The 16,118-nt window shown below is 45.2% G+C and overlaps 1 protein-coding gene across 32 annotated transcripts in view; it reads right to left on the bottom strand.

The window, feature by feature from the left end:
• The window catches only part of KCNMA1 (potassium channel, calcium activated large conductance subfamily M alpha, member 1), a 697,075-nt gene that overhangs the window by 147,979 nt on the left and 532,978 nt on the right, over window positions 1–16,118 (bottom strand). For all 32 annotated transcript variants that reach the window (XM_014538327.1, XM_005864642.2, XM_014538330.1 and 29 more), the window contains exon 15: window positions 12,443–12,552. In XM_014538327.1, the coding sequence (XP_014393813.1) occupies window positions 12,443–12,552 (110 nt within the window). The remainder of the gene's footprint in view (window positions 1–12,442; window positions 12,553–16,118) is intronic.

The raw sequence follows: 16,118 nt of genomic DNA, 5'->3' as shown, positions 1-16,118 counted from the left end.
GATTCATTAGTTTCTCGGTTGGGTAGTAAAATGTTAACTGCAGGGGGAGGGAGGCTTTTGGAGCAGCTGGACCTGTTATTTGGATTCCATTTTGGTCTTTTGTATAAATGGCTTATATTGTTGTTCCGAGCAGACCCCTGTGTGCTCGGAATGATGGTAATAATCCTTAGCTTCCGTGTAACTGCCCGGCACATGACTGCGGCACTGTCACTCCTGGCTCCAGCCAAGCTGTCCCACCTCATCTGCCCGTGGCTCTTGCCCTCCGCTCAGGCTGCCTTGAGGCCAGCTTCTTCTTCCCTCCGTGCCTTCACTGATGCAGATCTTGCCCCCAGAACATCTTCTCCTCTCTCCTCACCCACCCTCCCATGCCCACATCAAATCCTACCTTCCCTGTAGGTCTTCTGCAGCTACCGCTGCCCTCTGATTTCCTTTCTATTCTCAGAACTCCTCCAGCACCTTGTCTGCAACCACATTATCCAGCCCTTAGTCAACTTAACACTGGCTGTGCCTTCATGTATCTGAATTTTGTCTCCTCAACAAGCAGAAGTTCTTTAAGAGATCTGGACTGGTTTGGAATTTCCCATAGTACTGCACATGGAACCGCTGATACAGACAAGCTCAATAAATGTTTTCCACTTACTGGGGTTCAATTCTAAAAAAAATAATAAATGGTTCTGCAAAATATTTTCTGTGTAAAGATGTTCAAGGTAGTAGTATTTACACAGAGCAAGAAGAATTGAAAGCAACCTACATATGCAGTAACAAGGCAAAAAGTATGATGCAATATGGAATACATTAGCATTCAAAATAACATTTAAAATATTTTTATTGATTTTATTTTTAGAGAAAGAATAACGGAGAGGGACACACAGAGAGAAACACTGATGAGAGAAAGCATTGATCAGCTGCCTCCTACATGCCTCCTACTGGAGATTAAGCCTGAAACCTGAGCATGTGCCTGACAGGGAATTGAACCAGTAACTTTTCGGTGCATAGGACAATGCCCAACCAACTGAGCCACGCTGGCCAGGGCCAAAATGACATTTTGAAGACTATCTTAAGGTATAAGATCAACAAATAATATTATGTGAATACAAATATGTAAACAACATGATATCATTCGGTGACAACAGATTTATATACTCAGAGAAATGAAAGCTCATATAAATAAAAATTATTCTACATAATTGTGTTTCTACAATGGGCATTATCACTTATGTTCCAAATACTTTTGTATAATAAAACAATGGCTTACTGATAGGCGGGGAAGTGACTTGATGTTCATTTAGCTCCAGCATTGTAAGGGGGAGGAAATGCTGGGCCACAGGGCATGGCCTTTCTCGGAGCTTTCACTTAGTCCCCACAATATCCCTCAGAGGGAGAGATCAGCCTAGTTACTCAGACTTCTAGGGATATCTCTACTTTACAGGTGATGAAACTAAGGCTCAAAAAGCTCATGTAACTTGCCAAGGTCCCCACCTACTACTTGACAGATACACAACATCTTCATCCCCAGAAAAATGTGTGTTGGCAGAGAGAGGCAATAAGCAAATATACAAGTGAGTTAATAATAAATTCCCAGATGAAGACAAGGACTCTGCAGAAAATAAACCCCTAAGCAAATGGAGAGTAACTGGAAGAGTGTGTTATCTGTGATGGTCCAGGAGGACCATTCTGAAGACATGCCACTAGAGCACAGGGCCCTGGAGCATGATGGGAAGAAGCAGGCGATGAGAGGATCTGGGAAAGAGCATCCTAGGGAGTAGGAACAGCAAGTGCCAGGGCCCTGAGGCAGGAAGGAACTTGGGGTATCTGAGGACCAGCGATACAACTGTGATAACAACCGGGTCAGGACGCCAGGCGGGAGCAAGATCAGAAGACTTTGTTGGCCACAGCAAGCAGTCTGCAGCTTATTCCAAGTGGGATTTCGGGAAGCCTTGGGTTGGTTTTAAATAGCAAGGTGCCATAATCAGATGTGCTGGACTTGCGGATGGGTTACTTACAGGTAAGGTACCGATAAAGGCCTCCTGCTCTCTGGTGGGAATAAGACCAATTGCTCATTCAAGCTTGTGAGGTCACGGTCCTCCACATGGCTTTCAACAGACAGTCAGATTTCAAAGGGCCACTTCCAGGCAGGCGTGCCGGGGCTCTTGGTGATGTGCAGGTTTTCTGATTCCCGCCAGCAGACTCTAATGTCTGCTGATTACTCAGTTTGCTGAAACACCAGGCCAAGTACAGCTGGAAAAATGCTCTTCTTAATTTACGTCCCATAGAGCACCACTAACACGTACCTTTTTATGGGGCTGTTACTTCTGGAGCTTAAGCTGTTTAAAATATCAGCTGGCTAATGCAGTATTTGTTGAACCAAATTACTAAGATTAAGTAACCATTTTCTAATGTAAATAGCAGCTAAATGCCAAAAGCTCAAGAAGTCTGATCTTAACTTAGCATGATCCTGAAGAGGCCAATTTGCTGATAGTCTGTGAGCAACGACCACTCTGATTTGGGACTCTGGCAGTTCATGGGATCAAAGATCCTTATTGCTTTAACCACCTGATCCTACAGGTGAGAAGGGAAGAAATGGTTCATAGTGATCATGAATAATATCTTTAAACTACTATGATATCATTTACCAACTAGATATAGGAAGAAAGGAGCTTTCTAATACAGAAACGTTGATAAAATCTATGTGGCCTTGCGCACATTCGTAGCCTAGCAGGGGTTTGCCAGCAGATTTCTGAGTCCTCTCTCATAACTTTCAAATCCCTCTCTCAGATAATTGTTTACTACTTTATAGGAGCCTCTTTTTAAAAAGCCCTTTGACCCACGACAATTTTTTGCTCACTGGCCAAAGGGACAAAGAGGAGAGGGACAGAGTGATGTAACCAAAGTGATTATATACAAACAGTGCCACGACCACAGATGTTGAAGCCCTTTTGAGACTGCTGATCCTGCGCTCCTCGTATAGATGACAAACTGAGGTCCAAAGACAGGAAGGCAACTTGCTCAAGGTCCACTGGCCTTTATATAGAAAAGCCGAAGGTGGAAATTAAGCAATTTGTTCAAGGTTAAACAACTTTTATATAGAAATGTCAAAAGTGGAAATCAAGTCTCAATGCAGAGTGCTGCACAAATGCTTCTCATCAAAGCAGAGGACATGAAGGGGTGTCCAGAAGCCCAATGTGCAGACATGTTCTGTTTGGTCAGCACAGCATTTTTTGTCTTTTGCTTTTTAACTGGCATTAGATACCAACAGGTGATTTCATATAAAAACTAGTTTTTGGCTTTCCTGGACAAACAAGATATGACCACACTGAAGCTACATTTCCTATGACTACAGAGATTGGAGCTCCAAAGCACTTGCCCCTTTGGATGAGACATATGCTCTCCAATGTGCCACAGTCCCCACCACTCCCTATTGTCTCAGACCTCACAGTTCACTCTTTGTTGCTCCCTGCCCCCTACAGGCATCGAAGATTTGAATCCCCGCTCTAAAAGCATCACCTGGATGTTTGCAAAATATCAACACTGGGTAACTTACTATTTACACTGCTCGCAGAATTATGTCTCCCTTGTTAAAATCACAGTTTTTCATTAGACACTGACACAGAGAGTCGGCCAATGTCAGGGTACTAGGCTTAAGGCTGCAGCAGAGGTGCAGCCCCTGTTGGAGGTCCATTGGGGGAAAGCAGATCAAGGCCAGTAAACAGGGGAATGGGTGTGGTTTTGTGTGGTAATCCTTGATTTATACATCTCTCTGCCCTCTAGACTGAGCTTTTTCTGTGTGAGACGCAAGCTTTCTCTCCCTGGCATTTTGCAAAGTGCAAAGCATAAGCCTTCCATAAATGCCGATTAAATAAATGTATGAAAGAATGGGGAGTAGAACCTCACGAGTGGCTGGAATAACACAGAAGAGATAAAGTGGTAAACTGGGAAAGTCTCGTTTAGGCAGAGAAGGCTTGGGAGTGAGTACAGAATTGTGAAACAAGATGCTTCCTAACGTGTCTTGTTCTTTAAAAGCACACAGATCGGGGTGGGGGTGTGCATTCTACCCACGACGCCCTGATGTAAGCACAAATCTAAGATACGGACAACAATTTCTCCTTGAGACCCTCTACAAACTATCACAGGGGTTTGCTCCTAAGAATGTGCCTGCAGACTACCTGAAATTGATGTCCTGAGGTTAAATGTTTTACTTGCATCATTCGGCACCATTGTTTTTGGTAAAGCAAAATGGGCTTTGTTCATCCAATCCTTAGTCACTCCCTGGCTTTCCTCAGGCTTCCGTGTTTAAATGTATCCCAGATAGTGTGGTGGGAAAGGAGGCTGAGGGTGAGGGTGAGGCAGGGGTAGGAGAGAAGTAGGAAAGCTCTCCCAGAGTGATAAACAGGATGGAATCAGCCATAAGTTAGCAAAAATTTAACTCCTGACTTCAAAAATAAAATGTCTCAATGTGTCCAATGCAGGAAGTTGTCGCTGGCTGCAAAAAGTAATTACAGGGGAATAGAAATGACTTTTTTTTTAAGAAAAAAAATGCCACTGACACAAAAGGTTTTAAACCAGCAATCTGCAATAAAACTGTTGTAATAACAAGTTAGATTGCTTTCTTGGTAATTATTAAGTAGAGGTCTGTCCAATTTGACAATGACATTATACAAAGCCCCCCTTTTTTTACTGCCCACATCATCTGTTAACTATAGTAGTTTCAACCCAGATGTTCCCGAGCAAAGGCTCTTAAGAATTAGAGTCCAACTGTTTCTACGTACCCAGAGGGAAATGCATTGTTCTTGCCACTAAATCAGCCCCCTGGACTAGAAACATTGCTGCTAGTGTGAATTAAGCATGGAAACCTCTCCTAGAGTGCGCACCTTCTAATTTGCTCAGGAAGAATATGCAAATGCATGGCCTGGTGCCAGGAGCGAGGTGGGCGAGGCCGAGGCCGGAGAGGCAGGGCTCAGTGTGCCTTCCATCCCCAGCTCTTTAAAGTTGCATGGCCTGGTGCCAGGAGCGAGGTGGGCGAGGCCGGAGAGGCAGGGTTCAGTGTGCCTTCCATCCCCAGCTCCCCAAAGCGCCCATCTCTCTGCAGTTACCCAGAGCGACCCTTGTAATCAGAGTAGATGCCGATGTAAACACTGGGCTTTGGGAAACCAGATCTTTAGGATGGAGGGGCTGGGATGAAACAGATTCACATTTAGGAGCCTTGATTTAAAATGACAGGCTCTGGAGCCCTGGCTGTTGTGGTTCAGTGGTTTGGAGTATCGGCCCACATACTGAAGGGTCTCAGGTTCGATTCCTGGTCAAGGACACGTACTTGGGTTGCAGGTTTTGGTAGGTGCATGTGTGGGAGGCAACTAATCAATGTGTCTCTCTCACATCGATGTTTTTCTCTCTCTCCCTCCTTCCCTCCATCTCTCTCTTCCACTCTCTCTAAATATCAATGGAAAAAATATACTGGGGTGAGGATTAACAAAAACAACAACAACAAACAAACAAACAAAATGATAGGCTCTCAAAATGGAAACAGCTAATTTAAAAAAAATGAAACAGGGGGTTTTGTAAGACTGAGCATCAAGGAAATGGACATCATTTGTAAGGCTGTTACTCAGATTCCAGTTCTGACAGGTGGAGCGAGAAGGCTTCAGAACCCTCAAATACGCACACTCACAATGATCTCCACTAGCACACCCACCGAAGACACCTGAACTTAAACATAATTACATTCTTTGATATGGGCTTGACGTTGGTCTAAAATGTGAATGAGTACATTTTAGAAAGCTTTATTATTATTAATCAGAAACGTAAGCTCTGTGTTTGCTATGAGTACCCAGCATCAAGTCAAGCCGTAGCATAGCATCCATCCCGTTTCCAACTGGACTGCCTCCCTGACCTTCCTGCCTCTGTGGCCTTCAGGGAAGGGTGTTCGTAGCTCAGGATCACTGGCTTATTCACTAGCATGCACAAGGGTTACAGGTCACCTTCTGGGTCCCTGTAGTAGAAAAACGCATGCGTACTGCTCCTATGTTTAGTCCTGATAACAATACCCCCAGAAAACTCCGTGAATAGGGCCAGCTCTTTGAGGATAGTTTTTTCAAGCTCAGGCTTGAGCCTTTCCATAAATTCACATAAAATGCTCATTTCTGCAGCCTGGCTAAATACAATCTATCTTATAACAATGGGGCCTCCTGGCTTCTTTCTGTTCATGTTCAAACTTGGACGTCTTTCGCTGAAGCCTGCTGCTGTCACAGACTCAGTGAACGCAGCTGTAGCTCCCCCGGGGCAGGAGACCCAGCTTCCTCCAGGAGTTAGGCTTCCCCAAGTGGCTTCCCTGGAAAGACCTGCCTGCGCAGAACAACACAGGGTAAGAGCATGACTTCCTGAACGTTAGGACCCCGGCTGCAGGTGGAAGGGGATGGAGCATCGCCCCAGCCTCCAAGCTGTCTGAACCCAGCTCAGGAGCAGCCGCGCTTGAGCCAGGCTTGAGGGCACAGCTCCCACCCATTAGCACAGCGGAGACCTGATCAGAACTCCAAGTTTCCCAGGCACTAAATTCTCCGCACCACACCTGAATCTTAGCTGCTGCACAGCCACAGGGGGACGGAGGGAGGCCCGCTATACTGTAAATCCGCCTTTGGTCCTAATCCCCTCTGAGCTGTAAAGCCTGATACAATTAAGCTTTTACATTTTGTAAGTGATGAATGATGGACTGCTATGCTCACAGTGAGGCTGGAACTGGAACGTGGTGTTCTTGCGGCCAAGCCTGGGCACCTATGGCTTCCTCGGGGCCCGCCCTCTTTCCCCGCGCCCTCCTCTCCCCTGGGTCCTCACTCTCCTCCCTGGAGGCAGGGGTGTATCCTCAGTGTTCTTGCGGCCAAGCCTGGGCACCTATGGCTTCCTTGGGCCCTCACTCTCCTCCCTGGAGGCAGGGGTGTATCCTCGTATTTGCTAGTTCTCATGAGAAAATCACTATCACGGTTTCCCCCTGAAAACATCACATGTCAAAACATATCTGCTTTGCCCAGTCAGAGTGGCTCAGCGGTTGAGCATCGACCCAGAAACCAGGAGGTTGCTGGTTCGATTCCCAGTCTGGGCACGAGATCGGTTTGCAGACTCGGGATGTGAAGAGGTAGCCAATTGATAATGTTGCTCTCTCATCGATGTTTCTATCTCTCTATCCCTCTCCCTTCCTCTCTCTCTAAAATCAATAAAAACATGGTTTTTAAGAAAAGATCTCTGCTTCCTCTCCTCCTCTCCTCCTCTCCTCCTCTAATCTAGAGGGGAAACCAATCTGTTCTCATGGGGAAATCTCAAAGAGCCCAGAGTGCTGAGGGAGTTCTGTGTGATACTGGGTGACTCCCAGCCTCCCTATCCCATGCCTCTTAGCATCCCCTCTTCCTTCTTTCTCCCTCTCTGAATCCATCCTCCTTACAAGGCACAGATCAAGTGCCATCGCTTCCAGGAAGCTTATCCTGGTCAGCCCAGCCTCCAGGAAGCTCTGCCTCCTTGTAACTCTCAGCATCTGTCCTCCTTCGTGTAGATCCATCCAACAAACACTCATCAATAGATGCTCAGCTGTCTCTGTGGATGGGATTAGTTTCCGTCACCAGACTGCAAACTCTCAGAAGGCAGCCACTATAGGGAAACAGAACCCTTTACTTGGCATTTGTAACGATTGTTATTAATCTTTTACTGTGCATATATTTGATCAAATCTAATTGCAGGCTCCTCTAGAGATGGCACCAGGCCTGGCACACTGGCACTAACATCGCACATTCATAAAATATCTACTCAATTGGTTGGCTGGTGACTGATGGCAGAATTTTCTAAAGGGGAGGGGTAGATATAACCTGAGAATGCCAGCGTAATTCTTTTCTTCCTCTGTGCTTCCATCATCTTTGATGGGGCAGGACAGAGTGGGGGGGGGGAGACATGGAGAGGTGGAAGAAGGGAAAAGGACATTAGCTGGTTCTGAGAGATAAGTAATGCCATTCCTCTTTCAGAGATGAGGAAACTGGGGGGAAGCACCGAGTCCCAGGTCAGGCAGCTGGTAACGGTCAAAGGGAGGAGGTATGCAGAAATCAAATAGTTCGTCCCAAATCATGTATCCAGCAACTCCATAGCTCACACTGCATGGCATCACACAACATCCTATTATGTAAATTGCTCAAGGGCAGGGCACTTCCCTAGAAAATACGGCCTGCCTCATACCCTAGCCCCTTGCTTTCATACCCCAGCCACCTGCACCCTCCAGTCACCTGCTGAGGAAGGTGGGGAGTGGGAGGAAAAGAGAGTGAGTGGTTTTCTGGTGTTCAGACAACAATGGATAGCACCCTCTCCTTCAGATCTCCAAGCTCCTTTGCCTTGATCTTGCTGCCACATGGGCCCAGGAACAAGCCGGCTATGCAAAACCAAGGGGAAATGCTCAGGAGGTGCTGGCCCCTAAAAGGAACATCTGAAGGGCATTCTGGAGAAGGTCCAGGACATGCCCACCATGACCTCCAACGAGGCCAAGAGGCAGCTCTGAGTGGTGCAACCTGAACTTCCCCTGGGCTTCTCTGCATTTAGTGTGTATCTGTTCTCACCAGCCTGAAACTGCTGTTATGATCCCTGGTGGAAACATAACCCAGAGCATTACGGTTTTGGAACTCCACGTTGTTTTGCTGTACTGATCTGGATTCAGCATAGGGAGTGGGGAGAGCAGTCGGTGGTCTGCCTGGCGTGCAAGAGCGCAGCCTCCTTCCCATGTCCCTGGAGAGTGCAGGACACCCTACTCGGAGAAGGAAGGATGGCAAGGAAGCACACACTAAGGCCTGACTCTTAGCTTCACGATGACGCCCACCCATGCCTCTAGGCTTGGGCTAAAATCAGAGAGAAACATTCCAGTGTCTGAGCCCAAAGTGGGAAATAAGAGAGGTTACCCCAGTCTGTGGTGTGGAGGGGTGGGGACCATGAGGGTTCCCGGCCATCAAACTTTGTGTCAGAATCACCTGATTTGTTTGTAAAAAATGCAAATGTGGGAGCCTTACCCCAGATACTAAAATCTGAAGCTATAGCCTAGAAACCTCTCCATCTAATAAGCTCCCAGGAGATTCTTAATTAGCCAGCCCTCATCTAGCAACTACTCGAAGCTGCTCCCCATCACACAAGGCCCAGCGTCAGAACACCGGGTCTGCAACTTGTCTGCTAGGTGGCGTGGGAAGGGGCATCAACATGTTCAGTGTATAAACCAGGGATCATGACACTGAATCTCAGAACTATTATGAGGATTCAATGAGAAGATGTAACTGAAATATTTAGAAATGATATTGCATTTTATCTAAATTAGTTACTGTTTTTGGAACAAAGCTGGGGCCCAGAAGTCAACCTCTATTGCTGCATCTCCCTAGGCCAAGAGAGAGTATCTCTCCACTTGAGATTTTTAAAAACCTTGCGTTGGGGGCCTTCTGCCCCGCCTGCCTCTCTTCCTCCAGCATTCTGTTCTCTTGGGGAAAGACCTTGAATTTCACCCCTTTATCCTGCCCCCTTGTCTTTCCCCAGAATGACTCTCTCAGCTTCTAAGATAGCAGCGAGCTCTCCTGTGTTGCGATCCCACCCTGCAGAGGGGCATTCTGCCAGCCTGAGGGGAGAGCGCATTTATTTCTTTTATGCTTTAAGATGTTATGTGCTGCCTATTGTTTTAATGTGGTGCATAATTACAGAAACCGCTCTGAAAATCTGTGTATTTGATCTGTGCTTTATTACACCCAGAATATCCCCCAATTCTTTTTTGTCTACATGAAGCAGCTTAAAATATACTTTGGCATCCTTTATGTCATCTTGAAATTGAGTAGCCAATTCTTACTGTAATGAAAATACGTATGCGCCTGCCCGGTGATATACAACACTACACTCTAATTACGGCTGTGCTTTAATTAACCTGAATTGAAGAGTGTTATCATTAAACTGCTGGTAACTTTGAATTATGGCTTTTCTTTAATTTAAAGTAGAAAACACAGATAATTAAGCCTCTAGATAATCAAATGCTTGAGGAGAGCTTCAATGTTTTGGGATGTTCCTAAATCTCATTAAATGTCCTTCCTTTATTGATTATTTCTACCTCTGCCGTATCGTTGTGTTAAACGAATAATGGCACTAAGTTGAACACATTCTCATTCACATCAGACGGTTTTTGTTTTATTGTGTTCCAGACTCTGTACTGAACAAATACTAAATTCTCTGACAACAAGGTGTGTCTGAGGGATTCGCTCCTCCTCGGGACATGTTCTAAACTTGAAAATCAATCCAGGGAAGGATTTTCAGCAGCCACCAGTGTCCGGCTCTTGAGCTGGCTCCGAAGGGCAGTGAGGTTTCACGCTGCCCCGTGGGTCAGCGATGCAGGCTCCGGTGTCCGCAGGCCAGGACTGGGCTGGAAATGCAGACCTGGCCTGGGGTAGGTGGTCAGGGATGGGAGGGTCTGCACGAAACCTCCCCTACAGCAAACTAGAGCCAGTAGCACTCGGGGGAAATGCAAGTCCTGTGTTGGATCATCAGATTTTCAGAAGATGCCAAAACTTACTTTTTATGTAAAATACTTCTATTTTGAAATTCTGGCAATTAAGTTTTTGTAAAAAATGAAATACTGCGGTGGGCAAATTCATGGTCACATTTAGCCGCTTCCAGGGCGAGCAGCCCTACCCCTACAGGTCAGCATGCCTGTGCTCTGATTAGGTTCCCAGGAGCAGCAGAGAAGCAGGGGGAAGGCAGGCTTTCAAGGGCGCACTCATGTTCGACATAAACACAGGTCAAGCCAGGGAACGTCAACAACCAAGGAAAGGGTTTGGAAGACTCCCTCCCAATGCCTCCCACGCCATAGGAGCCCTCAGCCCTGCGGTGTGCCCACACTACCCCTCCTCCAGGCACAGGAGGCCACAGCTGCTGTTCATAGAGCCAGCTCCTATTGGAAGTCCTGAATTCTCAGCGCTTCCTGTGCAAGGCAGGCCCGGCTCCAAGGTGGAGAAAGTCCCCAGGGACGGCCTCAGTGCTGCAGGGCCAGCGCCTCTGAACGGTTAACGTCTTTCTGTTTCAGAGAGAAATCGCTTTCAGAGACAGGAGACCATGGGAGTTACAATAGGGCATCCATTCTCAGAAAACAACTTCTTCCGAATCAATTACCTATTCACTTTTCCAGTCCATTTAGCATTTAAACTTTCTCATAGAGACAGGGTGAGAAATTTCAGTCAACAGCCAAACCACTCTGGATTGCTCAGGGTCTGGGCCAGGGACAGACAGAGCGCACCTGCTGTGCTCACTGACAGGTGTCTCCAGGTAAACCCCAAGCCCGGCCCCTCCCCACAGTGCACAGAACAGGACTGAGCCAGGGGAAGCCGAGAGCCCCCTCCTCAGATCTTCCTTTCCAGAGGGTCAGTGTGGTGTCTAGGCAGGCAGACAGCACAAGGGAGCAGCTTTTCTTCCAATGGCTCCCAGATTCCCCTGTTTCTTCCCAGTTGGTATCAGAGACAGCTTATCAAATCCCTTGCTAAGGGGTCAATGGATCAGACCGAATGTTTCAACGCTTCCAGGGAGTTGGTGTCTTCACAGGGAACAAAGCCCCTGTTTGACTTAAACCCAGCATCTGAGATCCTATGGGGGGATTTGAGGCATCGTCCTGGTGGAAGTTTCTTGGGATCTGGGACACCTGAAGCTCCTTAGGTGACACCTGTTCTATCTATGGCTGGGGCTGCCCTTGGCTGCCTTTGTCAAATCCGTCCTGCTGAGCCAGGGTCAGGAGAAGCTGAGCCTTCCTACTATCCTATATAATAAAGAGCTAATATGCTAATTAGACTGAACAGCAGGACGATCATCCAGATGACCTTCCAGATGAAGCCGGGTTGCGAGGGTCAAACCCTTTGCACCAATTTCATGCATCAGGCCTCTAGGTGTAACATAACAGTTGTCCATGTTGGGGACTTTTTCAAGGTCTCTTTCTGGTACCTGTGGCTCTGCATTTCCTCAGCAAATCAAGAAGGCACTTGGAACAGTGGCTTCTCTGATGTCTCTATGACCTGACTTAAGTGAAAGAGATTAAAAATCCTTTCATCAAGGGGCTAGCGAGATTTGCTAGTAAAATCAGAGAGACTTGGGTTCACGCCTCCCCTTCATAAATGTGCCTGCATCACGGGAGCATAATTCAAGATCTGCAGGAAAATGCAGTTCCTAATTTAGTACAAATGATGGACCACACCTGAGATCCTCAGGACTGGAGGGAAAAGTATGGCCAGCAGAAGTCCCCCAAGCAGAGACCACTCAGCGACCCACCTTCCCATTCACTGCCCACAGCTGAGCCCACAGGACACAGTCCCGAAGTGTCCAGTGTCCCCACTGTGCTGGGCAGAGGTGGGCATCTTTCCTGAGGGGGACCCAGTGAATATCCCTGAGGCCCGAGGAGCATATGAGTATGGTCACTTACTCACAAACAGTAGGGAAGGACAGACCCACGAAGGCACTGGAGAGATACTCTGTGTACATTTCATTGGAGACTCCTTCCAAGTAGTATTTCTGCCACGTGTCTTCCTCAATCTGAAGGAGAAGAGCAAGAAGAGGGTTTGAGATATTGACAGAAGGCTATACAAGGAGAACTTGAGTTCTACCATTCTGGAAACAAATGCATGCACTGGGTATGCGATGGTGACCTTCCTCAACAGCCAGGAACACAAGCAGGTCGCCCAGATAAAGCTTTCCATGGCCCTGAAATCACAGGCTAACACACTTCTTTTTCAACCTGTCGATTCCCAAGGGTGTAGAGGCATGGGCGCTCACTGCCATATCGGCAGGCAGGTAAAACGATGTGGTTTTTTGGGGAGAGCAATTTTACAATTGTTATCAATATTGATAAAAGTCCACATTCTCTTACACAATTCCATTTTAAGTATTCATAGCAAAGATACACAGAGGCAAGTATATAAAGACATATGTATAAGAACATCCTTTCTATTCATAAAAAAATTGGAAAGAACCACAAATGGCACGTGTGAAATACAAAGAATGAAAAGGTATGGTGAAAATGTATATGTGAATATAGAAATTATGTAAAAGGGCACATTAAATAGTGTGTATATTTCTGATCCTGTGTTTTTTTAAATACCCTCTAATTATCTGAATGCTTGTAAAGCCATAGGAAAATGTAGAAAGCCTTATACCAAAACACTAACGGTTGTTATATCTGAGATATACAATGACACTTTTTCTCTATAGATTTCCCTATTGTCTGAAGGATTTTACACCTAGAGTATATTTATATTACAATGAAACAATACACCTATTTCTACTTTGAGGGAGATTTTCCCAACCCCATACTGAATACCACAAAGCATAAAATGTAGCTTCAGAGAAGTCTTACCCCAATTTTCATTAAAATGTGTGTGTGGGGGGGGGCGTTGCCTGATTAATCAAGTTCAACTGGTTTTCCCAACAACCTTCTTCATGCTAAGAATTTCTGAAATTTTTTTTTTACCTTGGAATCAATCTTTAAAAATCATAAAGTGAGTAACAACAAGAATGCTTAACCACTTTGGGAGTTTGGGGATCTCATCGCTCCCCATGCAGGCAGGCAGGCTGTGTCCTTGGGTCTCTGTGAGATGCTGCCTCCCAAGTTCATTGCCACTGGAGGGTCGATAAGGGGCAGGATGAGAGGGACTTCCCAGCCAACGGGAAGTGGTTCTTAATAATTTCTTGCGCAGATGTTGAACGAAAAAGCATCTTGCCGACGGTTCAACGGTAAGTTAACTAGGGAACTTCAATGTTTGAAATTGAAAGAGACTTGGAAACAGAGGGAAATGAACACCTACCACCAACTTGGTGACACTGTGGAATACAAAAAAAAAAAAGCAAACCAGAAATAATTTAGAAATAAATTGAATGCTCCCTGCTTCTAGGCTGTTTGCCTGCTTTGTGCTCAGTCTGGGTGATTAGATTGTGTTGGTTAACCTCATTAGTGGGAGCTGCTTCTAACCTACTCCCACGAGTTCCACATTAGCCATGCACCACTGCTGGGTGCCGGCTGTTTATCTCCAAATCGGTCTTCCCCAGAGTGGGGTCTTTTAAAAACAAGGCACTCAACCATCTCTACTGCTAAACTGTATGATTTTAAAAATTAGCTGCAATGTGTTGAGCCTAAGCACAAACTTCCTAATTTCCTCAAATCATAAGATTTCAACTTTTTTTCTCAAATAAAAGGTATGCCTGATTTTATAAGCAAATATCATTAATTCCAACTAACCTGAAGAAAGCCCAGTCTTTAGTAAATAATTTGAAATATAGAACATTTGGGGCACTATACCATCAAAATGTTTTATTGGTAAATAAGATAGCATATGAGGGAATGCCAATGATAAATCCTCATAGAACTTTATAACAGCAAATTGTATTCTAATAAGAATTTGGCTTGTTCTTTTAGCAGGGACATTTATTTATTTATTTAATCATCACCCGAGGATATGTTTATTGGTTTGAGAGAGAGCAATATCAGTGTGAGAGAGAAACATCTATCCTTGCCTTCCATATGCACCTCCTGAATGCACCCCCAATGATTGAACCTGCAGCCAAGGTGTGTGCCCTGACCGGGAATGGAACCCACAATCTTTTTGGGGTAGAGGATAACACTCCAATCAACTGAGCCATCTGGCCAGGGCAGGGACATTCCTTTTATAATGTGTTCCACATGTTGCTAATTTAAATATTACAGTGAGTTTCAAAAATAGTGAAATGAACCTTTATCTCAACCGTTTTTTATTATTGGAGGTAATTCCTCAATTAATGTGGTTTCCATATTGTCCGTTTAGGTATGGTCAGGAATTTCATGCCTCTGTGTCCTAATGGAACTAATCTTTGGACCAAATTTTATTGTAGGCTAGTCACTAAACTTTTGAAAGTAGAAACAGATTCTTTGTGCAACAACAGTATTATGCGTGTTTGTTTTGAACTTAGCAAAAATCATTTGTTTCACTGATTTGTTCATTCAGCAAATATTTGTTGAGCATATTAAGTATCTTAGGACCTGTTCTAGTTACTGACAAAATCAATTTAAACCAGTATTTATTTCCCCATATTTTTCTCTTTGCCAGAAAAAGCACCAGCTATATCTAGCTATGACATATTTGACCAGAAACATCTGACTTTGACTGACTTTCTACACATTTCTTTTTCTGCAAGTCTGCCTTTGTGGCTGATTTGAAATGCTTAAGGACCAAAAGTCAAAAAAAGCTGGAAAAAATATACCTAACTTTCTGGAAAGCAAAATGCCTCCTGTTATGCAGACTCTCAGGTTGTATCTACAGTGAGGATATGGTAGCAGTGAGTTCTCAGTATACAAGCAGAGGAGTCTAAAATTCATAAACCAGGTTTCCACGTCTTTAACACTGTTTCCATAGGAATGGGTCAACATATTTTCTGGTTTCTGATAAATGTTTCACACACAGAGAAAAGAAACAATAACCCCCCCCCCAAAAGAAAACAACAACCACTTAAAATGGTTAAGACGGTATTTTATGTTATATATTCTTATCACAATTAACTTTGTTTAAAAGCCATATGTACCACCTAAGAACAGAAGAATCAGTAATTCACTACTACGGAGATGCTTTAATCCTTAGGGGCAAGAATGACAAGTTGTGATGGAACAAGGACAGGCACCAGCAGTCCCATCAGGAGAGGCAGGTGCAAGCACCCAGCCTATGACACTGCAGTGTGTCACCGACCCAGACAGCAGAACCTCACTCCCCATCCCCAGGCCAAGGTATCAATGGTAACTTCTTATTCAGGTTTGCCTTTCTGTGTCTCAAGCATGGCATCTCTGACTTAGTATGGAAAAGCAAAAGTAGAAAAAAAGGTCCCTTTTATCTTTGTCAGCAGCAATGAGATGCATTCTCAGGAAAGGAAAAGTAAGTGTAAAATATGTCCAGTTTAAGACACTGGCTAACACAGAGGAAAGGCCAGTGTACAAAGAGATCTAGAGAGGGTACAGTGAGTTTCGTCATTATGATTCACCTTTAGCAAAGGACAACACTGAGGCACAGAGAGCTTAAGTAACCCACTGAAGGTCACAATGCAATGAGTGGGACAAACAGGATTCGGAGTTCATGTTCTTT

The sequence above is a fragment of the Myotis brandtii genome, unplaced genomic scaffold (genome assembly GCF_000412655.1).
Source record: "Myotis brandtii unplaced genomic scaffold, ASM41265v1 scaffold190, whole genome shotgun sequence".
Classification (NCBI taxonomy): Eukaryota; Metazoa; Chordata; class Mammalia; order Chiroptera; family Vespertilionidae; genus Myotis; species Myotis brandtii.
Note: the sequence above shows the minus strand (reverse complement) of the source record. Positions and strands in the feature narration are given on the sequence as shown.